This window comes from Sorex araneus, chromosome X, assembly GCF_027595985.1.
Source record: "Sorex araneus isolate mSorAra2 chromosome X, mSorAra2.pri, whole genome shotgun sequence".
NCBI lineage: Eukaryota > Metazoa > Chordata > Mammalia > Eulipotyphla > Soricidae > Sorex > Sorex araneus.
The window spans coordinates 324353523-324378898 of NC_073313.1; the positions used below are offsets into that span (position 1 = coordinate 324353523).

Sequence of the window (25376 nt, forward strand, 5' to 3'; positions counted from 1 at the left end):
ACACACATATATGAGTTGCTCAAGATCACTCAGAAGGAGATGTATAGGTGGATCAGGACTTAGTTGTTAAGATTCCTGTTGCTAGGGAATTCCTCTGCAAGCTGCTAGTGTTTGCAGCTTTGGAAAAGATGATTTGGCTTGGGGTGGGTTGGGGGAATGATGAACTTGGTGGCAAATTCCCCAAGCAAAGGCTGAGTAGTACAGTGCGGATGCAGGGGAAGCAATACAGAAACCAGGAAAGCTATGAACTACCTAAAAAAGGGCAGTAACAGTCAAAAGGGAAAGATCGTGAACAGTTCTGATTTATTAAATAGACCAATCCCAAAATCAACCAGCAAATAGTTTTCAGAATGCTTACATGTTCAGCCATGTGATCACTGTACATCTGTATTACAAAGACTAGAAAAACATCTTTACAAAACAGGGATGATCCACAGTCTATACTCCTGGAGCTCACAGTCTGGGACTAGGAGATAACTAACTACAGTACTGTGGCACACATTCGTTAAAAGATTATGTACAGAGCACTATTTGGGAAGAAAGCTGGACTGCATTAAAACTACTTCAGATACTAGAATGTGGGTCAAATATTCTGCTAAAGATTTAACAAACTCCTTTGGGGATGGGCAGATACAATCTGGCAGAAACCCACTTATTTTTCTTGGAAAGAAAAAAGTCTAAAATTAGAGAACTCTTTTGCCTGATCCAAAGAATGAGCCAAATCTGAGGACCAACCTAAATTCTCTCCCAGCCATTCTCCCACCATAGTGTAACAAGCATTATTTGGGATAATTTTCATATATTTAGGGTAAGAGGGTTTAATGAAAAACTAATATATCGGATAAGTAAAAGCAAAAGAAGTGCTGAAATGGTTTCCTCTCGAGCTTTTAGAATACTGAGAGTAAAAGGCAAGAGGAAGGAGAGGGAGTGCAACTGGCATATGCCTTATCAACCTATTATCTCCGTTTGGGACTTTTTTTGGGGGGAGGGGTGCATACTTGTTGACGCTCAGTTTACTCCTGGCAGTGCTTGAAGGGAACATACAGAGTGCCAGGGGTTGAACTGTTGTCAACTGCCTGTTAGAAAAGGGCATGTGGGGGCTGGAGAAATAGCATAGCAGGTAGGGCATTTGTCTTGCACACAGCAGACCTGGGTTCGATTTCCAGCATCTCGTATAGTTCCCTGACACCCACAGGGGTAATTCCTGAGTGCAAACCCAGGAGTAACCCCTGAGCATTGCCGGGTGTGACGCCCCCCCCCCCCAAAAAAAAAAGAAAAAGGGCACGTAACTCCCGAATTATTTCTCAGGTGACCTGTTTTGAACTTCACAACTTTTTACACTGAGATTTAATTATACATGGCTTATTTGAAATATCCTCTTAAATCTATTAAAGTGAAAAACCTCAAACAGCAACTAGAGTCCAATGTTTAATATTATTTCGATTGTATTTTACATGTTAAAAAAATGTTAGCCCAACCCCCCAATTTCTAGTCAAGTGTTCAACCCATTGTTCCTAAAATGACTGACCCAAAGGTCAGATGATGAGAGACAGATCATCTAAAACTCTTTTCTTTACCTGAGTCTGGTATATCTCAGTCCAAAGTTTGGGAAACAGTGCAAGATGAAGTGGTAAACCTTCATAGGCAACTAGGACACCTAATATTTGAAAAGAAATCAGAATAGGTTATAGTTATACTACTGAGGTATTAAACTGCAGGTGTAAGTATACAAGTACTTCTAGTCATAACTGTATTCTCTATATGCTTAATTTCTATGTGTTTTAAAAATAGATATTTAAGGGGGAAGTTTCAATGTTTTAACCAGTGAAATAACTTAGAATGAACTACATCTCATATGATTTATATTCCAAAGCTCATTTCCTGAGGGATCTGAGGTATTTTTTAACCAATTTTGCTTTTTTAATATTTAGAACTTTATCTGGGACAATTTATAAAGGTTACTGAAAGTGGGTCCAATGCTTTCATGGATTTAGTTATTTTTAAATAGCCATTTTTCATGGACTAGCCAGATTTCAGGTGGAGAGAGGTATACATAGTCAAAAAGATGTGAAGAAAATTGTTCCTTCATCCTCCTTCACATTATGCTCACCCAGAGATTATGGCAGAATGAGGTGAACTTCTCTGAGTCTACAGATTCAGGAGCTTTTGGGTAGATCACACTTGAAACCCCTATGGATTTAAACTAACAACTTCTGTACGTCAAGTGTGCATTTAAGAAATCTCTCTGCATTTCAAAGCACAGAAATTATAATTTCCTTTTCTCCAAACTCTGGGCTTCAGATAAAAGTATAACCATAAAGGAGAAATATAATGCAAGCTATTCTCCAGCTAAGAAACAATAATGAGGGTTAAAGAGAGCTCAATGGATCAGTGCTTTGCATGCTGAAGGCCTGGGTTTGCGCCCCAGGACTACAACATTTCCCTAAACACAGAACTGGGAGTGCCACCCCCTTCCCCCCATTTAAAAGGCACACTGGAACAAAAATTAGGACTCAGATTTGAAATTTTTTTTTTTTTGAAGAGTAAATTGTATTTCAGTCTTTGTGGCCTTATGAGCTAAATTCTGCCACAGTGTAAATGCAGCCACAGATAACATTAAAAGTATGTGTCTTTTTAATAAGACTTAAGAACACTGAAACTTAATTTCATGAACTTTCATGTACCACAGCATAAAGTTTTCCAAACATTACGGAATGGAAAAAACTATTCTTGAAGATAATTCACTGGTTATGCAAAACATGCAGCATACAGGCTGTTAGCCAACCTTTGAATTAGACCAAGATTTGTGAAACATAGAAAGGAAGTCAGATCAGTCACCCAATCGAGTCATCCTCACATGTCTAGAAATCCTTTTAAAGGTAAGTTGATCTGGTTTTCCTGCCAAGATGGCTTCCTTTGTGAAGATAATCTACGATGGAGGCATTTATCCATCATAACAATATATAGGGGCTGGAGAGATAGCAAGCGGGTAGGGCGTTTGCCTTGCACGCAGCCGACCAGGGTTCGATTCCCAGCATCCCATATGGTTCCCCGAACACTGCCAGGAGTAATTCCTGAGTGCATGAGCCAGGAGTAACCCTTGTGCATCACTGGGTGTGACACCCTGCCCCCCCCCACAAACCAAAAACAACCAATGTATCAGAAGTTGACTACAGGGAAAGGTTTTTATGCTGTCATATCCGAAGAATTACCTAGAACAAGTAGAGCAAGACACTTGGGAGACATCTCAAAGAACTGGAGTGCATACTTTTGCATGAGAGAGCTTTGGGGGTTCAATCTTCAATGCTACAAGGTCACAAAAGCATCTCCAAAAGGGGCTCATGACTGGAAAAAGAAGACCAGGAACTGGCAAATTCGTGCCTTCTTTTGGGCTCATCAAAATCTGGCGCACTTTGTTTTTATATGTTCTCCTAAACTAAGAAAGGTCTTAATATTTTCCAAGAATTGCAGGAATAATGTGGTGAGACCATTTATGGCTTACAACGTCTGAAATATTTAATATCCAGTCATTTGTAGAATCTACCAGCTTCTGGATATCAAGACACACACACTTTTTTTTTCCTGGGGTCTCTCTCTCTCTCTCTCTCTCTCTCTCTCTCACACACACACACACACACACACACTTTTTTTTTTCTGGGGTGAAGTCAGAAAAATCCAATAATGGCTTGGACACTGCATCCTGCAGTAGTTGGGATACCTGGGTCACCTGGGCATTGCTCAGGGATTGCAGGGCTGTACCCTATGATGTTCAGGGAAACATGATGCCAGGAGGTACTCAAATCTGGGTCAGGTTCATGCTAGCTATGTGTCTTAATGGCTGTATTATCTCCTGGACAAGAATATTCTATGTGAAACCGGAGCATGTAGGATGCTCTTTTTCTACCATAATCCTTATTCCATGTCTGCTAATCATTCCTAAAACTGATCTTTTCTCCTATGTTCTAGAATTATAGAAAGGTCAGCAATGTCAAAACAGACAAAAAGATAGAGGCCTACATTATTACGAATACTTCCAAGCAGTATTGTGATATGGATGTCTACTTTCAAAGTGAAGAAAACAGTTTATCGGCATATACTGTGCTAGGTGTGTCTGATAACTAAAATTTTCCCATCATCTTTTGGAGTGAGTATTTTATCCTCATCCAGTCCCCTACCCATTTCTCTTTTGTGGATGATGAGATTATAAAAACTCTGCTTCGAGTCATCTCACTGACAGTTAGTCTCATTCATTGACAGTTAGTCAATGAGACAACCCTTCAAAGGAGCAGATTTCTGATTTTTTGCAGCACTTTTATAAATAACTGCCAGTTCACCTTGGCTCTGTGACTGTCTGTAAACTCTTCTAGTAGTTTCTGGGGGTGTTACACTATGTGCATGCAAAACAGATAAAGATGCAATCACCGAAGTTCACATATACATGTCCAAGCCTTAATCTCAGTAAATGGTCAGGATTAAAACACACTGGTTTTGGTACACTTAAATTTCTTTATTCTGCAACTTTAGGTATCCCCAAAAGATCTATAACATGCCCCATTCCCAACTATAAAAAAGCTACCATCTTTTCATTTTGTTAATACCTTATATACTGCAGAAGCTACAGAATATTCAGAAAAATATTTCAAATATGGTAATTCAGCTATGAAATATTCCATATTATTTACATGTAAAAATTTCTATTCATTGGCTATAGCCAATGGATGAAAAGCTCATGAAATGTTCCATTGCACATCTGAGGAAGATATATAGCCAGAGATCAGGAGATAGTGGTTGGGTTCATACCTAGCACATGCCTAACTTGGCTTAATTCCTAGCACTACAAGATTCCCTACGCACTGCCCAGAGTAGCCCTGGAAGCACCTAGCACTGCTGAGTGGCATAGGTACTCCTAGCACTGCAGGGCGAGAGCAACTTTAGATCAGTTGCAGTGAACTGCCAGTCCAGTGGTCCAAAAGTCCCAGTAGGGTAGCTGGACCTCCTGAACACCACTGCTCGGGTGCCCCCAACTTCTGAGTGAATCTAGCCCACAAGTTTCACATATTTGAGTCTTCCAATTAGCCATGTAATTTTAAAATTAATTTTGTTGTTGTTGATTTTGGGGCCACCCTGGTGGTGCTTACTACTGGCGCTACACTGAGGAATTACTTTTGGTGGGGTTCTAGGGACCTACTGAGAATTGAACCCAGGTCAGCCATGTTGCCTGTACTATCCTCAAGCTTCCAGCGAGCCATCTTATATTAAGCAAGCTAATGTTAATCTGGTTTCACATACAGAGAAAAACCTGCTAGCCTAGTTTAGAGAACAATACAGGGATCAAGGCATTTGCCTTGCATTTAGCCAAATCTGGTTGAATCCCCAGTACTACCTATAGTACAGGCACTTCCAGGAATAATCCTCAGTACTGCCAGGTATGACCAAAAATAATGCCCCACTCTCCAAATTGCTGTCCCTACTTTGAAATAGAAATATTCAAATCTCTGTGTCAGTTATTTTTAAACTGGTAACTAAGCTCTGATTCGTAAATATACCTATTAAAAATAATTACTATGTACTGATTTGGGATAAAGGATTTTCTTTGCACGGACTGGTATAAGTATGCTTCTGGTCTGCACTAAATGGCACTGAAGTATATCCATTTATAAAAGCCTTTTGTGGAAATAGTTAACCAATTTCCAACCAATACCATCTTAATATCACAAAGAGGTGAAGCATGAACCAGATCTACTTTTAATAATTTTAATGGTGTGTGTGTGTGGGGGGGCATACCTGTAAGTTTTGGGGCAACAGTTGGCAGTGCTCAGATACTAATAGTGCTGTAGTGCAGTGAGAGGTGGAGGCGTGGGAGTCGTACTGAGAGACTATGTGGTGCTAGAAATGGAACCTAGGCCTTAGTGTGCAAAGCATGTACACTGGCCCTTTTAGCTACTCAATGTTCACCAATTTTTTTTTCACTTTTCTATTTCTGGGTTTTATACTTCCCTAACATATGGTCTTTTATTTGGGGCTGGAGGTGGGGGGGAAGTCCACACAGCAGTTCTCAGGACTTATCCCTGGCTCTGTGCTCAGGGATTACTCCTGGTGGGGCTCCAGCAACCATATGGGATGCCAAAGACAGAACTCAGGTTGGGAGCGTGCAAGGCAAACACCATACCTGCTGTACTACTGCTCCAGCCCCAGTCTTCTAAATCTCAAACTGGTCTCCATCTGATCTTGTTTTCTTATGTTTGTTCTGTTCATTTCTATGACCTTATTTTTCACAATTAAGCATTTTAATCTTCCTAAAATTTTCTTAATACATTAATGCAATTTGTTTTAAACCATATTCAAATATGAGCCACTGGTGGTATGTGTGGGTGGCAAAATAGACACTTAAGTCTTGGCCCTTTCTCTCCAGATTGCTAACTGATGATTTCAATACCACATTATTTCCTACTAATGTTGTCTTTATTTGCTTTCTGGGCTACATCCAGCAATGCTAAAGGCTTACTCCTGGTTCTGTGCTCAGGGATTCTCCTCCTGGGGGGGAGGTAGGAGGAATATATAGTGCCAGGGTTAGTGACATGCAAGTCAAGTGCCTTTACTGGTTGTACTATCGCTCCAGTCCTGATGTCATCTTCTTTATCCAACCAAATCTTGTGTAGCCATATGTTTGTTTTAGGGGTTATTTCCCCATTGTTCTATTACTTTTGAGCATGAAGGAGTCTCCCCCAAACAGTGCTCAGGGGAGCCGAGGCCTCCACCTGGTGATTTTTGGCAACTGGGCTGGCAGCTCAACAATAAGGCTCAAGGATGCAGTGCTGCTTGGGCACTGCAGTGCCTGGACCATATGGTGCTCAGAGGTCTCCGAGGCTGCACCTACTCATACTCGAGGGAGCACACCATGCCAGTGTGAACTAGAGTCAGCTGCAACAAAGGTATTTATGCTAATCCCCATACTACCTCTCTAGGTCTTATTTGCATTACACAGTTTTAGCATACAGTGGGGGTATTTTTTGTTTTGTTGTGTTTTGATTTTAAGGCTACACCTAGCATTTACTTCTGGGACCGTATGGTATCACACTAGGGCCTCCTGCACGCAAAGCATAGGTTTAGCCCATTCCCAGTGAACCATCTCACTGGCCCATCATTGTAGGTTTTTTTTTTTTTATAAGTAAAAGGGTACTTAAAACATGTTTGCTGTTGTTTTTGTGTCATACCTGAAGGTGCTTATTCCTGCAGTCAGGGATCATTCCTAGCAGTGCTCAGGGAACCATATGTGGGTCAGCTGCATGCAAGGAAAGGACCTTACAAGCTGTACTACTGCTCTGGTGCACATCTATTTGGTGGTGCTTAGGGTTTACTCCTGGCTCTGTGCTCAGGGATCAAACCTGGTTTGGCCACATGCAAGGCTAGCACCTTACCTGCTATCCTATCTCTCCACCCCTGCCCGGCCCCCCCCCCCCATATTTTATCCTATTTTGTGAAGAAAAATAGTATAAAAATGAGACCTGTTGGGAGTTAAGGGGGAGCGACAGTACAGTGGGCAGGGTGGTTGCTTGCATTCAGCCAACCCAAGTTTAATTTCCAGCACCCCAGGTTCCCCAAGCACTGCCAAGAGTGATCCCTGAGTGCAGAGCCAAGAGTAACCCCTGAACACTGTTGCGTATGGTCTCCAAAACAACAAAAACAAAAAAGAAGAATTACACAAGTTAAAACTTGTTCACAACTGCTCACAATCATTTATGTGAGCTTTTCTTTTTCTGAAGTTTTTTTCCTAAAAATATTCAAATTCAGTTGCAAGAGTTAGGTAACTTCAAATACTGGGACATGATCTCTCCATTTCTAACAGGCAAATAATGTTTTTTGGTCTACTCCATACAGAAATTAATGTCCAATTTTCTGCATTATGATACAGTCATGAAACATTTCTTTGATCAATTTGTGAAGCTTCTTTCTTTCTTTCCTTTTTTTTTTTTTTTTTTGGGTCACACCCGGCGATGCACAGGGGTTACTCCTGGCTCATGCATTCTGGAATTACTCCTGGCCATGCTCAGGGAACCATATGGGATGCTGGGAATCGAACCCGGGCTGGCCGCATGCAAGACAAACGCCCTACCCGCTGTGCTATCACTCCAGCCCCTCAATTTGTGAAGTTTTTAATCTACTTTCAAGCTGTTCAACATAATAGCCACCAAACACATTTGGTCATTTGTTTAAAATTAAAAATTCAGCTCCCTTATATTTCAAGTTCTCAAGAATAGTCTATGGCTAGTGGCTATCAAGCTGTGCATGGTGGGGCATGGAGAATAATCCCATCCTTGTTTTGAATAGTTCAATACTATCCTTGTTCTAATCCTCTAATCCCATCCTTGTTCTAATACTCTGATACTATGAGGCAGCAATAAGTATTCTTTATAGTTAAAAGTGCTATAAGTATAAAGTATTATGAAAACTGATTCAGCTAATATACATGGCTACTTGAACGTTCTTTCTCTTTTTCTCCTTCTTGGATCCATGCTTAATTAGGTTAGAAACACTTTTCATTTATCAAAGCTTGTTCAAGTAGCTCAAATTACTCCTTACATAATTTTGGTATAAATTATATGAACACAATTATAAAAAACTTTTATTCAAGTCAACATCTTTTAAGTTCCTTTTATCTGGGAGCAAGGTAGTTACTAAAACTCTTGTATATTTCCTCACACTTAATCATTGGCACTGTTAAGTTTTAGCTTTATACCAATGCCATGACCCAACTGTGTAATCACAGAATCTAAGCATTTTCTCATCTCAGTCCCCGCCCTACCTTACATCTTAGCAGTTCAGTTACATATCTTAAAAAAAAACAAGCTAATGATAATGGAATAATCTTTTAAATCTGAATATGCTCTAGTCACTTACCAATAAGATGGTTTTTCTGAAGATGAATACTCCCTGACAGCTGTTTACCACTTCCTTCTCTTGGATGAAAGATTATATGTATATAATAGATCAAAATTATTTTCCATAGGAAGAGGGTTGTGACTAAGAAGCACCAGGGATAGGGTGCTAGTTCTAAGTGGTAATCTAGTTCTTAACTTGGTATGGGTTCCACAAGTAGTTCACTTCCCAGTTCTGAAAAAAAGACTACAGAACACTGGAGAGAATTTGGGAAACCCTTAAAGAAGGAAGCAAGAATCAGGACACACAGTCTGGGGACTCAGGAGATCTGGAGGAGGGCTACAAGTCTTCTAAAGACAAATCAACAACAGAAAGAGAAGGGAACTATTCTTTAACAGATCCTAGGCATGAACTTGGACAGTCAATATTACTGAGTAATTTAAGCTTTATCCCTTTCATAATTCACTGAGAGTTTTGTTTTCTGTTCCTCACATTTACTATTCCAAAGCTCCCCCCTTCTTCTAACTCCCGTCTCTATTTTATGAGACTTACCTCTAGTTACTCATATATGCACCTCTGCTTCACCCTCACAAGGCTTGCTCTTGGCCTTACCAACTCCAAAGCACAGCTGTCACTATAGATTTCTTCCCCTCAACTGCTGAGGAGCAGTCCATCTCTGTGCCTGCCTCCCTAAGCGGAGCTGTTTTTGTGATTTGTTCTTAAATTCTGCTGGACAGATGGAGAACTTGGGCTTTCTGGTACAAAAAACCCTACTGCATATTCCTTTAGAGGCCAGCTGAAACTCTGGGCAGAACTAGTCAATGGAAACCAGTAAGTTGGTGTTTTCTTAATAAAAACAAAGATGTCCCCAAGATTAGTATTTTAAAACATTCAATTTTATAAAGAAAAGAGATGGTTTCATTTTATTCGTCCCCTTCCTGAATGGCTATGGGCTTAAAATAATTCAATGGAATTTACTGCTCATCTTTTATACTTACTCAGCTTAACTAATGTTTCAGTAAATTTTTCACAGTTGATTGCAACTCGGCATAATAGATGGATGAATTGATGATAAGAAAAGAAGTAGTCTAGCAGCATACGATCATAAACGTCATCTTTGCCCTGAAGGTTAAAGATGATAAAATGGTTGCACTTAAATTGTATAATAAATTAAAGAGCATATTTTGTGTAAATGTAAAAAATTTAACTAAAAAGCTTATTAAATATTTAAATTCTATAAGAACTTAGTTTTAACTTCCAATTTTCTAATAATGTGATAAAGATTATTATCACAGTTTATTTCAGTGTGCTATTAAAATTACCCATTATTTCTGTATGTTTTAATAAGGTAAAATTACCATATAATTAAAAAATGTTGACACTTTAGCAAAAACAGTGAGTTTTACAAATTTGATTTTTAAAATAAATTACAAATTATTTCTATAGTGGTTACTACAGTATAAATTATTTTTAATATTTTATCTTAGTAAGAACTTCTTAAAATATATTTTAAGGTTCAAAGATAGTGGTCAAGGAGAGTGTGAATGAAGTGGGGTGAAGAACAGAGAAATCTTATTTTAAAATATGTTGAAATTAAATTTTTGTGTCCCCTATACCTTTGCTCTGTAATTTAGAATTAGCCATTATTTTAGAATAAATGTTAGACATCAATATCAAACAAATGATGATAAATTTATCTTAATGTAGTAGTAGGCTTAAGTCAAAGACACAAAGAAGTCACTGATTATAAAGCCCAATTTAAGCAATAGTAAGGGCCTAACTTGACTTTTCAAGTTTATATCTATAACTCAGTTAAAATTTAGCCTAGTGACAAATACTAAGACTTTCTATTAGAATATTTTTTGAGGGGGGAAAAACTTACTACTTGTGCTTACTGTTGATTTTGCAAATATCCAACCAACATTTCAGAGCACTAAAAGGAAAAAGTCCAAATGAGTCTAATCTTAGGATCCACAAAATGGTCATTTAAAATCTAATGTAATTCATAACTGCCAGAGGGAAAATTTCAAATTACTGTGTACTATAGATACATGGTTTTCCTAACATCCCAACATACCTTACTGGTTTCCACCATTGTGGGCAAGAGGCACATATTGAGTTCAGGGCGCGGAGGCCGAATATTGCTTTTCCCTCCTATTAGCTTGATATTTTCTCGACAAGGGAAATAAGGTCCAAGAGACACTAAGACATTAAAAATGTACAGTAAGAATACAGAATAAAAAGGAAAAATAAATCTCCACCTTTCAGTGTGCAGAAAGATTAAATGTCAACCATATTCAAGTACTATGCTAGGTGATACATACTTGGTATATTACTATGATGATAAGTACAATGGTTGTGTTGTAGAAATGGAACCAGAGTATGAAGAAAGTCATGAGGGCTCAAAAGCACAAGTTCCTTGAGGACATCTGAAATAAAGAAACACATACACAATTTGGGCATTAAAAACTGAAGTATATTTTTTCTGTTTTCAAATTCACAAACCCTATTGGGCTGATTGGTTGCAGTGTGGGAACTGAAAAGTTTTTGGTTGTTTTTTTCCGGGGGGCTCTTTGGGTTACACCAAGCAGTGCTCAGGGGTTACTCTTTGTTCTGAACTCAGGAATTAATCCTAATGGTTCTTTGGGGTTCATATGGGATGCTGGAGAGTGAAACAAGGCCAGTTGCATGCAAGGCAAATGCCCTCTCTGCTGTACTATTGCTCGGGCTCCAAGGAGCTGAAAAGTTTTAATAAGCATAAAATTTAGCTCCTGACAATGTCTGATATCTTAAATCTGGAAAATCAGAGTTACTAGCCATTGTTTAGGAACCAAATTTAAATAAATTTTCGCTTTTTAAAAAATTTAATTGGTTTTTGGATGATACCTGGCTGTATTTGAGGGCTGATTTTAGTGATGCTTGGGGGACCATGTGGTGCTAGGGATGGAACCCACGCTTCCTGCGGGCAAAATACGTGCTATATCTCTGGCCCCTATTTTAATGTTCATTTATTTTAAACTTTTAAGGCCACACCCAGTGGTTTACTCCTGGCTCTGTACTCATGGGAGACTGGGAATCCAACTGTGTCAAGTGTATGCAAGTACCCTACCTCCTGTACTATCTCTCTGGCCCCTCTAGCTCATATTTTCCTTCTAATGTATTTTTTTTTTCTTTTTGGATCACACCCAGCAATGCACAGGGGTCACTCGTGGCTCATGCACTCAGGAATTACTCCTGGTGGTGCTCAGGGACCATATGGGATGCTGGGAATCAAACCCAGGTCGGCCACACGCAAGGCAAATGCCCCACCTGCTGTACTATCACTCTAGCCCCTTCTAATGTATAATATACTAATTATGTCTTCATAAAATCAACCAAAGTAATTTAGAAAGTATCTGAGGCTTTCTTTGAATTTGATTGTTAATCTTAATTTGCCTCTAAGTTTCACCCTGTGGTGCTCACAGGCTACTCCTGGATTTTTGCTAGGGGAGGGCTCACTCCTAGTGGTACTCAGTGGAACATGGGCAGTACTAGGGATTGAACCTTGGCCTCCTGTATGCAAAGCATGCGCTCTAGCATGCTGAACTATCGCTAACTATTAAGTCAGATCTCAATCTACTTTTAATATATGATGATGCTAGCTAGACTGGTTCTCCTCTAGGCACACAGATGTAAAACTCAAGGTGATAGACCACTGGCAAAATTTCTGTTAATCAGTTACTGCACTCCTCTCCACCTCTTGCTAGGGAAGTATAAGCCAGTAATTCCAGAGAATATAAGGCCAAAATCTATGTGGTAGATTCTCATGTCATTTTGAGAGCCTACAAACAAACATTTATAGCCTCTAAACATGATTTTATTTTTTGTTTTTGGGTCACACCCAACCGCAGTTCTGAACTCAGGGATCACTCCTGGTGGTGTTTGGGGGACCACCGTGAGTGCCAGGGATCAAACCCAGATTGGGTCTGTGCAAGACAAGCACACTACCTGCTTGTACTATCACTCTGGCCTCTATGACTTCAATTAGTTTCAAGGAGTAAAAAAGTTCATGTAAGTTTAAAGTGAGGGGCATTCTTGAATAGACATAACATAATTATAAACATGTAATCAATAAAAAAAAACCCCACAGTCTAACAAAAGCATCTAAGAAGTCTCTCAAAAGATTTCACTGATACAATCACCCTAGCCCTTTTTTTACATTGATCTAGTCTACTTCATAAATATCTGCCTTGCTTATATAGAGTTATTAACACAGAACCGAAAGATTTCAAGGCTGCAAGATGTCTAGAGATATCTGAAGTCAAAGAAAAATTACCTGCCCCTGACTATACACTTATATTAATATCATGTTAACACAATTTTTTCAAACTCTAAAAAAAAATCACAGCTATTAAAAAAGAAAAATCCCAAAAATATGTCCTGCTAGGTTATTACACATTTGTATAGGTATATATTCTAAGTAACTTACCTATGCAGGCATTTCTAAGTTCTGGAGGGCTATAGGAATTAAGAAGTGTTAACAGTTTATGGGCAAATTCAATTCGCTCCTGCCACTGGATTAATGCTTGTTTCACATCTGCAAATAAAACAGTTAATAAGTATGTCACTTGAGATCAAACTTTCTTGTACTAAATACAAGATAATAAAATACTAACACTTTTATTACATACAAATTTTTGTTGAAAGCCAAGTGATTTTTTTTTGTGAGATGGTTACTACTAAACTTGCTAGACATCTTAAGTCATGTATTATTTTGATGGAAGTATATTCAATTTAAAAAATTTGTATCAAAGAGCAAACGTTTTATAGTTATTTCTCTCTAAACTAAATATGATATAATCTAAGTTATGTGAGTTTTCAGCTGGGAGAACCTTCACAAAATATTTGTGTTGTTAGTACACTTGGAATTGTCTTGCAGTTTTCTACAAGTTAACACTTGCTCGCCTATTTTTCAGGCATGTATAAAGAAAAGTACCTCAGTTATATGTCATGAGGAGGTGATGAATATTTTCTGATGCTTAGTATCAGCCTCCTCTTCTGTATACAAACTAAGAGACAAATTCTCTGAAGCATGTAATGTAAATGTCTAAGTTTTCCCTTAAGAATTCAACTAACAAAAAAGTTAACTAAAAAGTGGGAATGAACATACCTTTTCTCTGAAGATACGGGCGCGTAGACTTCAAAACCAAAAGAAATATTGACAGAAGCTCTACTAAATCTCCAGTCACATGGCAAGCTGTGGCTTCATGATACATCATGTGCAGTGTGTTGAAAGACTATTTTATGGAGAAAAAGAATTGTTCTTTACTGAATCTCAAAATGGCAGTGCTCATTCTCTGTTTTCAGACTCAGATTGTGTGTGTGCATATACATACAAAGCAAGTATATTTGCTTTCTAACAAAAATCAGATTTTCTGTCAATGAAGACAGCAAGCGTCCAAGCTTATTTATGCTCTATCCACAGGGTCAATAATGAACTCAATGGAGTTAACAAGAGGATGAGAAATTATACCATAAGGTGTCTGAAGTGGTATAGCAAATGACTATAGAGATCATTAGTTCAATTTCTGAAGGTTATTCATTAACCAGAGCTGGAATAGCAGTGCCTGCTTTTAGACACTTTGAGAACTGAATGACACTCTCAATGAGCAGCAGTCTATTCTTATATACCATTAAAACGCCTTCAGAGTTTAAACGTACTACACTATCAGTAACTTGCTTATTTACACAAGAACCTTGCATAGACTTCACAAAAACTGTAGACCACATGTTTTGTTGAACTCCAAACTAAAATAGAGGTCTGAGAAAAGACACAGGACTTAAAATAAAATCTAACTTTTGAAGAACATCAAAAATGGAATTTTCAAGTCAGTTCTTGTACAAATCAATTGCTCTTCAAATTAGTAGATAATTAGAACAGGGCAGCACTGTTCACAACAGCCAAAATCTGGAAACAACCCAAATGCCCTAGAACAGATGACTGGTTAAAGAAACTTTGGTACACCTACACAATGGAATACTATGCAGCTGTTAGGAGAGATGAAGTCATGAAATTTGCTTATAAATAGACAGACATGGAGAGTATCATGCTAAGTGAAATGAGTCAGAAAGAGAGGGACAGACATAGAAGGACTGCACTCATTTGTGGAGTATAGAATAACATTAGAATAACATCACCTGAGGCTGACACACAAAGACATTAGATACAAGGGCCAGGAGGATTGCCTCATAGCTGGAAGCCTGCTTCATGAGCGGAGGGGAGAAGGCAGATGGATAGAGAAGGGATCACTAAGAAAATGATGGCTGGAGGAATTGGTCAGGAAGGGAGATGTGTGCTGAAAGTAGATAATGGACCAAACATGATGACCTCTCAGTATCTGTATTGCAAACCATAATGCCCAAAGTAGAGAGTATGGGGAATATTATCTGCCATGGAGGCAGTGGGAGGGTAGGAAAGGGGTGTTATACCAGGGATATTGGTGGTGGGGAATGTGCACTGGTGGAGGGATGGGTGTTTTTTTTTTAATAAATTATTTATTTTTAATTAGTGAATCAACGTGAGGGTACAGTTACAGATTTATACATTTTTGTGCTTATGTTTCCCCCATACAAATTTCAAGAACCCATCCCTTCACCAGTGCCCATTCTCTACCACCAGTAAACCCAGCATCTCTCCCACCCTCCCCAGTCCCGCCTCCCCCCACCCCACACTGCCACTATGGCGGGTTATTCCCTTTTGATCTCTCTCTCTGATTAGGTGTTGTGGTTTGCAATAAACGTGTTGAGTGGCCATTGTGTTCAGTCTCTAGTCCATATTCGGCACGCATCACCCTTCCCCCGCATGACCTCCGACCACATTTTACTTGGTGTGAGGGATGGGTGTTTGATCACTGTGTGATTGTACCCAAATATGAAAGCTTGTAACTATCTCATGATGATTCAATAAAATTTTTAAAAAATTAGATAATCAGCATTTTATTTTTATTTTATTTTTTAAAATTTATTTATTTTTAATTAGTGAATCATCGTGAGGGTACAGTTACAGATTTACACATTTTCATGCTTGTGTTTCCCTCATACAATGTTTGCGAACCCATCCCTCCACCAGTGTCCATTCTCCACCACCTAGCATTTTATTTTTTAAAATAGAGAAAGGTTTTATTTTGTTTTGTTTTTGGGCTAAACCCAACAGAGATCAGGAGCTACGCAATGCCAAGGATTGACACCTGGGTCTCATGTATGCAAAGTATGCACTCATCCAGTGAGCTGAGCTCTCTCTGGCCCAAGTAAAGCTTTACAAAGAAAACTTTAACCATATGAAGGTTAAAAATCTTTAAATAATAATAAAATATAAATAGGTCAAATTCTCTATTCTGTTATTTTTATTGGGAGGAGAAATTACTGGGGCAAGGAAGAGGAGGTGGCTCCCAGCAATACTTGATTAGGTGGGCTGGATGGGTCAATGCTCAGGTCTAATGCTCAGGTCTGACAATGTGATACAGCTTAGAGCCATCAATGGCAGTATTTAAGAGGGCCAAAAAGTGCTGGGATGAAATCTGAGGGCTAAAGCATGTGTTCCGGCCTTCTGAGTTACCTTCCCAGTCCATAGGCTATTTTTAACTAATTTTGGGTGTATAGGGCTCATACTTAACAGGGATCATTCCTGGTAGTGCTTGGGGCATTATATGCAGTGCCGGGTATCAAACCAACCAGGGTCAGCTGTGTGCAAAAAACAAGTGTCTTACCCCAAAACTGTCTCTATCACCTTCCCCACTCCCTAGTATTTTTAAATTCATAAGCAGTTCTCACCTCTAGAGTTCTGGTATTCAATATCTACATTTTACTCTGACAAACAGTTTCTTTTTAAAAAGATTTATTTTAGGAATCAGAGATAATATAGTGGTTAAAGAGCTGGCTCTGCACATGGCCAATCCCAGTTGAGCACTGCATACGGTCCCCAAGGCACCTCCAAGACTGAACCCCAACACCACTTGGTGTGTCCAAAAAACAAAACAAAAAAAAGATCTAAAACAACAAATTTAAAAACAAACAAACGAAACAGAACAAAAACCCGATGTTACTTTCTTTTCTAAATATGTAGGTGGTAAACATTATAAAGTAGATTACAAGTCTACTGATTGGGAGAAATAGGTAAATGCATTAATTCTCCAGAGTTCCTAAAGTAAGACAGGTGAAACAGGAGTTGAGCATATTCAAAACAAGAATTATTTTGATAATATTAATTTAGTATCCTAATGCTCCCCCCACCCCTGCTCCTGGTGCTGAGGATTAAACTCAGGCACTTATATATGCATGGCAAGTGGTGTACTGCTGAGTATACTCATCCTAGTTTGTCAATCTTTTAATTTCTTCTTCTTTTTTTTTTTTGCATTTGGGTCACACCTGGCGATGCACAGGGGTCATTCCTGGCTCTGCACTCAGAAATTACCCCTGGCAGTGCTCAGGGGACCATATGGGATGCTGGGACTCGAACCCAGGTTGGCCGCGTGCAAGGCAAACGCCCTACCCGCTGTGCTATTGCTCCAGGCCCCAGTCTTTTAATTTCTTAAACTGAGTATTTCTAAAGCTACTCAGAGTCTCCCGCCTGCACAGCAGAGCCTGGCAAGCTACTTGTGGAGTATCTGATATGCCAAAAACAGTAACAAGTCTCACAATGGAGACGTTACTGGCGAGCTAATGAGACGTTAATGGAGCGCTCGAGCAAATCGATGAACAATGGGATGACAGTGCTATGACAGTGCAGTGCTACAGTGTACAGTATTTCTAAATTATACCCCATTTTTTCCACCCAGCCAATAGATGGGTTAATGTTTTGCATACAAGATGAGATGCTCCTCAGGTCCAGTGATGCTGGTTGCCATAAGGGCTGACCCTGGAAATGCAGGGATGTGACAGGGTGCAGGCATACAGTGTCAGGAATTAAACTCAGGGTTTCAGGCATGCAAGGTGTGCACTTCCAGGCTTGTGAACATCTCCCTTGGCCCCAAAGCATATTTTTTACTAATATTCTTATACTGACTTTCTATAAACTACGTATTATTTCCAATGCAAAATTCAGATTTCATAGCCTATAATCAATCTGTGACAGTACATAATCAAATAAATGTGCCTGAATGACACTAAACTCACAATATGCCTGGACAGGGGCCATGACTGTCTTGTTCATTATTCTACTAAGGGGTTGAGCATAATGCCTAGAATAAAGTACACATTCAAACATCTGCTGAATGAAATTCTTGCCACTAGTCTTCATGTACTTTTTAGTTTTTAGTCTCTTTTATCTACAATGCTCCCTCATTTATCTTTCCAACTTCATATTTTCAAAGTACTATTCCCCACACTCTATTTCTACCATACCATTAACTGAAAATGGTCCTTTATTTCTATTGTTCTGTTCCAGGCATCTCCTTTACCTTACTGAATTAATGTATCTTTATAGGTTTAAAATTATTCCACAGTTATGAATGTTTAGGAATCATGGGAATTAGTGACTGATTTTAATTATATGTAATAGTTTTACCTGTTCAGTTTCTGACACTATCAAATAACTCACCCCTTGAGAAATTATGCAATTATGCTTATGAGTATTCACATATATTTTACCCACAGCTACCTTAAAAATGAATAAAACCAGTCTATTTCAAATGGTTGCTCTAATAAATGGGACTTTTTTTTTAAGAGATATTTTATTAGTTTATTTTTAATTAGAGAGTCATCGTGAGGGTACAGTAAATGGGACTATCTTAAACTAAGAAGCTTCTGCACCTCAAAAGAAACAGTGACCAAAATACAAAGACAGTCTACAGAATGGAAAAGGATATTCACCCAATACCCATCTATTAAGGGATCGATATCAAGAATATACAAGACACTGGTTGAACGCCACAAAAAGAAAACACCCAACCCCATCAAAAAATGGGGGCAATGAAATGAACAGAAACTTTCTAAAAGAAGATATCTTTATGGCTAAAAGGCACATGAGAAAATGCTCTACATCACTAATCATAGAGAGATGCCGATCAAAACAACTATGAGATATCATCTCACAGCACAAAGACTGGCCCACATCCAAAAGAACAAAAGCAACCAGTGTTGGCACGGATGTGGGCAGAAAGGGACTGTCCTTCACTGTTGGTGGAAATGCTGAGTGGTTTAGCCCTTTTGGGAAACAGTATGGATGATTCTCAAAAAATTAGAAATTGAGCTCCCATTTGACCCAGCAATACCACTCCTGGGAATATATCCTGGAGAGGCAAAAAAGTATAGTAGTAATGACATCTGCACCTGTATGTTTATTGCTTCACTGTTTACAATAGACAGAATCTGGAAAAAAAACCTGAGTGCCTGAGAAAAGATGACTGGTTAAAGAAACTTTGGTACATCTATACAATGGAATACTATGCAGCTGTTAGAAAAAGTGAGGTCGTGAAGTTTGCATATAAGTGGATCAGCATGGAAAGTATCATACTAAGTGAAATGAGTCAGAAAGAGAGAGACAGACACAGAAAGATTGCACTCATCTGTGGAACATAAAGTAACAGAATGGGAGACTAACACCCAAGATCAGTAGAGATAAGGACCAGGAGGTCTGCTTCACGGCTTGGAAACCGGACTGACATGCTGGAGGAAAAGGCAGCTCAGATAGAGAAGTGAACGGCAAGTAAAAGATGTTGGGAGGACCCAATCGGGTTGAAAGATGCATGCCAAAAGTAGACTATAGACCGAACATGATGGCCGCTCAATATCTCTATTGCAAACCACAACACCCAAATGAAGAGTGGGAACAAAAGGGAATGACCCACCACAGAGGAGGGACTGGGTGGAGGGGACGAGGTGGGGTAGTGGGAGGGATGCTGGGACCATTGGTGGTGGAAAATGGGCAGTGGTGGAAAATGGGCACTGGTGGAGGGATGGGTACTCAATCATTGTATGACTGAAACGCAAGCATGACAGTTTGTAAGCCTGTAACTGTACCTCATTGTGATTCATTAATAAAAAAACAACAACAAATGGTTGTTCTAAACTAAATGAAAAAATAAGGAATAATCATGTAAAAGAAAATGGTACCTAAGGAGGAAAAAAAAAAAAGAAAAAGAAAATGGTACCTAAAAATAGTGACCTAATTATTCTTGAAATGAAAGTGAGCACTTACTGATTTATAGAATTAAAATACATATACCAATAAGGTAATCTAATATAAACTATCTGCCAAAGGGTTTTGGGGAAAAATATTAAATGAGATAAGCCTGGGCTGGGGAGATTGCTAGTGTGGAGGTAGGCCTGGAAATCAAATCTGGTTTGATTTCCACACTCATAGTTCATGAGCACAGAGCTAATAACAGAAGGCACTCAAACAAATAAACTTTAAAAATTGAATGATACGAATTTATAGAGAAGGTGATAAAATCTTTACCTCAGTCATCAGGATCAAGCCTCGATTAAATACAACAAGAAGTCTGTCTTCATCAGATTCTAACAGTATTCTGAAGGCACTAGAAGAATATATACAATTCAGTTTGAGAATTCCAAATCAGAACAGAATATTTAGGTGATAAACAAGTAAATTGTTCTTTAGGTGCCTTGCTTTTCTATGTATAAGAGATCTACTAGTACCACAATAAAATAAATAATAGGAAAAATTATCTAATAAAACACTCATCAAAAGCACTCATCAAAAAGTACTCAAGGAGCAACAATACAGTGGGTAGGGCGTTTACTTTGCACAAAGCTCACCTGGGTTGGATCCCCAGCAATCTATATGGTGCCCTAAGCACTGCCAGAAGTAATTTCTGAGTGCAGAGCCAGGAATTACTCCTGTCCTTTGCTGGGTGTGGCCCACAAAAAACCAAAAACAAAACAAGAAGCAAAAAAGTACTCTACAGGAGCCTGAGCGATAGCACAGCGGGTAGGGCGTTTGCCTTGCACGCGGCCGACCCGGGTTCGATCCCCGGCATCCCATATGGTCTCCCAAGCACGCCAGGAGTAATTCCTGAGTGTAAAGCCAGGAGTAACCCCTGAGCATCGCTGGGTGTGACCCCCCCCCAAAAAAAGGGGCAAAAAAGTACTCTACAGGCAGCAAAACAGCATGAAGGGGGAAAAATGCTTGACTTTCAAAAGAACGTATGTATTAATTATCAAAAATAATTATAGGGCTGGGGAAGATAGCTTAAATGGTAGAGCAAAATCCTAAAACGTATGAGGCTATTAGCTTGATCTCTTGACATTGGTATGGTTTCCTTAAGCACTGCTAAATGTGAATGACAGTCTGGCCCATACTGTCGGGTGAGGCACTAGAACCTTCAGTTTCATTGGGTGCAGCACCCCCTTCCTCAGCACCACCCCCCTTTCAAGAGCGGAGGAGATGACTCAGAGGGTGGAGTATTTGGTAGCCTTGGTTTTGACACTATATGGTCCCAATGGCCCTTCAGAAATTGCAGGCTCGGGTCACCCCCACACAAAAAAATTACAAAAGGAGTCTCTATAATGCTTTTTAACAGACCTTGTTCCAAGACAGCAAAAACTGCTGTTATCTCATGAAATTAAAAACTCCACTTTAGGGGTCAAAGAGGTAGTACAGCAGGTAAGGCTCTTGCCTTGCATATGGTCAGCCCAGGTTCAATCCTGGGCAACCCATATGATCTCTGAGCCCTCCAGGAGTGATCACTGAGTACAGAGCCAGGAGTAAGCCCTGAGCACAGCTGCATATGTGCTGTTTGGGTATGGCTCCCAAACACACTGAAAGCAAAAGTGTAAAAATCGTATCTGTCCACAAAAAAACTGATCTCTAGTCTTATTTGTAAGTTTTCTCTTTTTTCTTCTTTTCCTTCCCCCCTCCCCGGGGGGCGCATATTTGGCACTGGCTCCAGGCTTTCTCCTGGCTTTGCCCTCAGTGATCATTCCTGGTTTCCTGGTGGAGTGTGGGGGACTTTATAGGGATTGAAACTAGGTTGGCAGTGTGCAAGGCAAGTGCCCTACCCACTGTACCTGGCCCTGAAGTTTTAAGTAGTAAATCTTAGGAAAACAATTCAAAATGAATGCCAATGTATTAAGAGGTTTTCTTTAAAGAATGCTGGGGAAAAGCATAATTTCATTTGTATAAATGTCCTTTTTTTAAGGGTTGGAGAAATAGTTCATCAGGTAAGGTGCTTTCACTTGACTTGCATGTAGTCAGTCCCAGTTTGATGTGTGGTAAACCATGGTTTCCTGAGCATAGCCAGGAATATGTAGCCTGGCTATGTATGTAGCCGTAGCCATATCTCTGAGCACTGCTGTATATGGCCCAAACACTCTGCTCCTATGCCACAACAAAACAAAAACAAACAAAACCAAGACCTTAAGAAGATCCTTAAAAAAAAAAAAAAAAAGAAATATTACTAAGGAGGGTTGGAGGCAGAGTATAGCGGGTGTATATTTGCCTTGCATGTGGATGAGCTGAGTTCGACCCCCAGCATCTCATAGGGTCTCCGGAGCCCACCAGGGGTGATCCTTGAGGACAAAGCCAGCAGGAAAAGCCCTGAGCACTGCCAGCCAGGTGTGGCCCAGAACCCACCTCCACCCCAATGTTTTTTCTAAGGATATTAATCTGCAACAATCTTGCCTTGGTTGAGTAGTTTAAAATTGTAAAGTATTCAAGAAAGTACTACCAAAAATGTGTGAAGAAAGCTGAGAATTGTCTGGGCTAAATCTCAGAACAAATACACACCCCCCCCCAAACTCTTAACTTGGACACTACTTCCAAGCCTGGGATACAAATAAATAAATAAATAAATAAATAAATAAAGATAAGAATATGTATATGTATATATATGTTTATATATATATGCACTTTAAGAGATTAATCTGGTCCTTATTTCTATAGTTAAAGGAAATTATACTTATAGTTCCCCTCTACCCTCCTTATTTTTATTTATTTGTTGTTTTTGGGCCACTAACTTCTATAGTTAACCACTAATTATAAAGATGTTGGTTTGCTAATTTGGCTAGTTCTTACAGATTTGAAATACTCAAAGATGGAAAACGTTGTTTCTTTAAAGTTGTTTAGAACTGAACTGTTCAAGCATAAATTAGAATAAACTGTTGTAGAGAGAGGAACTCACGCTTTAAATGAAATATTATAAAAGTTCTTTCCTAACCCTGGAATTCTGTTTCTGATTGAAAAGTACAAAACCAAACTGTATGTTTTAGACAAAGAAAAACTGATCAAAAATAGCTCATTTATGTTAAGAAATTCTTCCCAAGAGACTAAACTAAACGCATTATTTCCTTCCAATAACCTTAAAGATTTAGTAAAATTTCTGTTGTAAATAGTTTAACATACTCCTTTATTATCAAAGAATCGTCATTATTCCCTCTTCACAAACAGGTACAAAAAAAACATTGGAAGAAAAATTAAAAACACTGCAAGAGATTTTTTTTTTACCTTATTAAAGTAGTCCAGCAGGAGCGGCCATCTAAGCAGCGTAAGTAACAACTGATGGTTGTTTTCTTAAATTGCTTAATATCTTCTAATTCTTCTTCTCTCATATCTGGCCTCTGAGCTATAAATAGCTGCATCAAGTTAAAAAGTTCTTCCACAGCCTAAAAATGGCAATTTAGAATTATGGTTATCATTTAATCCTACACTTTAGAACATACGCTTCTCATTTCTCAATGTTATGCTCATCAACCAGCTTTTTAAAATTATACAAATTAGACCATATCACCTACCATTCAAGAATAATTAGTCAGCAACGAATAATACTGAAAATTTTACTGTTCACTAAAAGAAATAAGACAGATTGAAAACTGTAAGTATAGTTCATTTTATTTTTAGTCCTAAAATCATTCAGAGCATCAATTTTCAACCAGCAGACATACGGCCCCTGGTGAGTCTCCAGGATATTTTAAGGAAACTATAGCTGAAAATGACAAATGGCAGGGTGGGGGTGGGGGAGAAAGTGGGTGTGAAGGGAAGAATGGGACCATGGAACAAAAACTAAAGGGCCAGAAAAAGTAAACCAGGGCAAAAGAGGATCATGGGTTAGAAAAAGTTTAAGAAACACTTTTAAAGCACTAGTAGCTTTGTAACTTCAAAGCTAACGTCCATACTGGATACAGATTGTTATAATCAACCATGTGATCCTTTTAATTAAAGGGGAAATAGTTTTGTCACCAAGATTCTATACCTGAAACAATACCTGAATACTCACAATACTAAGAATCCTTTGTATCAACATTTGGAATACTCTTTCTACATAGAGTTCAAGTTATAAGAAAGATGAAACATGGTAACTAATATTATCAGTAATGAAGATTTTATCAGTAACAAAATCTAATGACTGGCAAGTCAGTATGGTTTTATAAACTATTTTTATTCCTGGGTATATTGTGAAAGGGCTACAATTCTAACATTTATCAATAACCTAAAGACCTGGCCATTATATTTCACAAAAATGGATTTAAGCAATAATTTTGTGAAAACCTCTAGTAGACAATATGCTTTATAATAAACAACATATTTTATTGAGCTCAAAGGCAAAAATCAAAGGAGGTGCCGAAGCTATAGCACAGTGGGTAGGGTGCTTGCACTGCATGCAGCCAACCCGGGTTTAATCCCTGGCACCCCATATGGTACCCCAAACCTGCCAGGAGTTAGGCCCTGAGTACAGCCAGGTGTGGCCCAAAAACAAAAATAAAAAGCCAAAAATAGAAACAAAAAAACACATTGAAGAATACATATTCCAACTCACCCAGAAATCACCATTTATTTATGAGTATCATATTCAGTAACCAAATCAAATATTTATGCGACTGTAGTAGAGATATCCATTGAAACATGGTAAATCTTATCTCCACTCTTTCAAAACTAGGCAGATTATCACTGCTCTCTTTTTGTAATATTAATGCCTTAGTTGTGAATCTTTTTGGTATACTTTACTATATTCTGTCTATTATTACTTGGTTTAAGTTAGGTTAATCTTTTGGGGAAAGTCCAAGCAATTCAGTACATTGTATTTAGAGTGTTGTTAGGGTCTTTTAACATGAATTGGAGTGTAATATATAATTAAAAGGTACCAATGGTTTAAAAGTTCCCACAACCCTAATGCTCACCATCTCACATTTAGCAAGCAAACTCTATTAGCAATTTGTGATATTAGGGTTGAAAATAGCATGAAAGTGCTATGCCTGCTCCTTTCAACCTTTTCCTGAATTTTAACCCACTTGATAAATTACTGAGTTTACGTAAGAAGAGGCAATAGTGATTAAAAAAAAAAAAAAGGCCAAGAATGAGTCTTAAAGACAAAAAAATAAAAACCCAAAAAACCAAAAAACAAACACCTTAAAATAAAGCTTACAAATAATCCACAGAGAAAAGGAATCAGATTCAGACTATCTGTATTTGTATTCTGACAGAACTCTTAACCAATTCAGTCACCTCTAATGCAGATTGAGGAAGAAACAAAACAAAACAAAAAAACAAAAGAGTAGGGAATACAGCC

General features: G+C 38.6%; 1 protein-coding gene across 4 annotated transcripts in view; it reads right to left on the bottom strand.

The window, feature by feature from the left end:
• Window positions 1-25376, bottom strand: part of USP34 (ubiquitin specific peptidase 34) — a 248212-nt gene that overhangs the window by 3419 nt on the left and 219417 nt on the right. For 2 of the 4 annotated variants that reach the window (XM_055121528.1, XM_055121531.1), the window contains 8 exons: window positions 23318-23475; window positions 20312-20390; window positions 14027-14153; window positions 13346-13453; window positions 11202-11306; window positions 10955-11079; window positions 9876-9999; window positions 1578-1657 (listed from right to left, as the gene is read on the bottom strand). In XM_055121528.1, the coding sequence (XP_054977503.1) occupies window positions 1578-1657; window positions 9876-9999; window positions 10955-11079; window positions 11202-11306; window positions 13346-13453; window positions 14027-14153; window positions 20312-20390; window positions 23318-23475 (906 nt within the window). Of the gene's footprint in view, window positions 1-1577; window positions 1658-9875; window positions 10000-10759; window positions 10811-10954; window positions 11080-11201; window positions 11307-13345; window positions 13454-14026; window positions 14154-20311; window positions 20391-23317; window positions 23476-25376 lie in introns of those variants that run through there. The other 2 variants (XM_055121532.1, XM_055121529.1) reach the window with 2 other exon arrangements.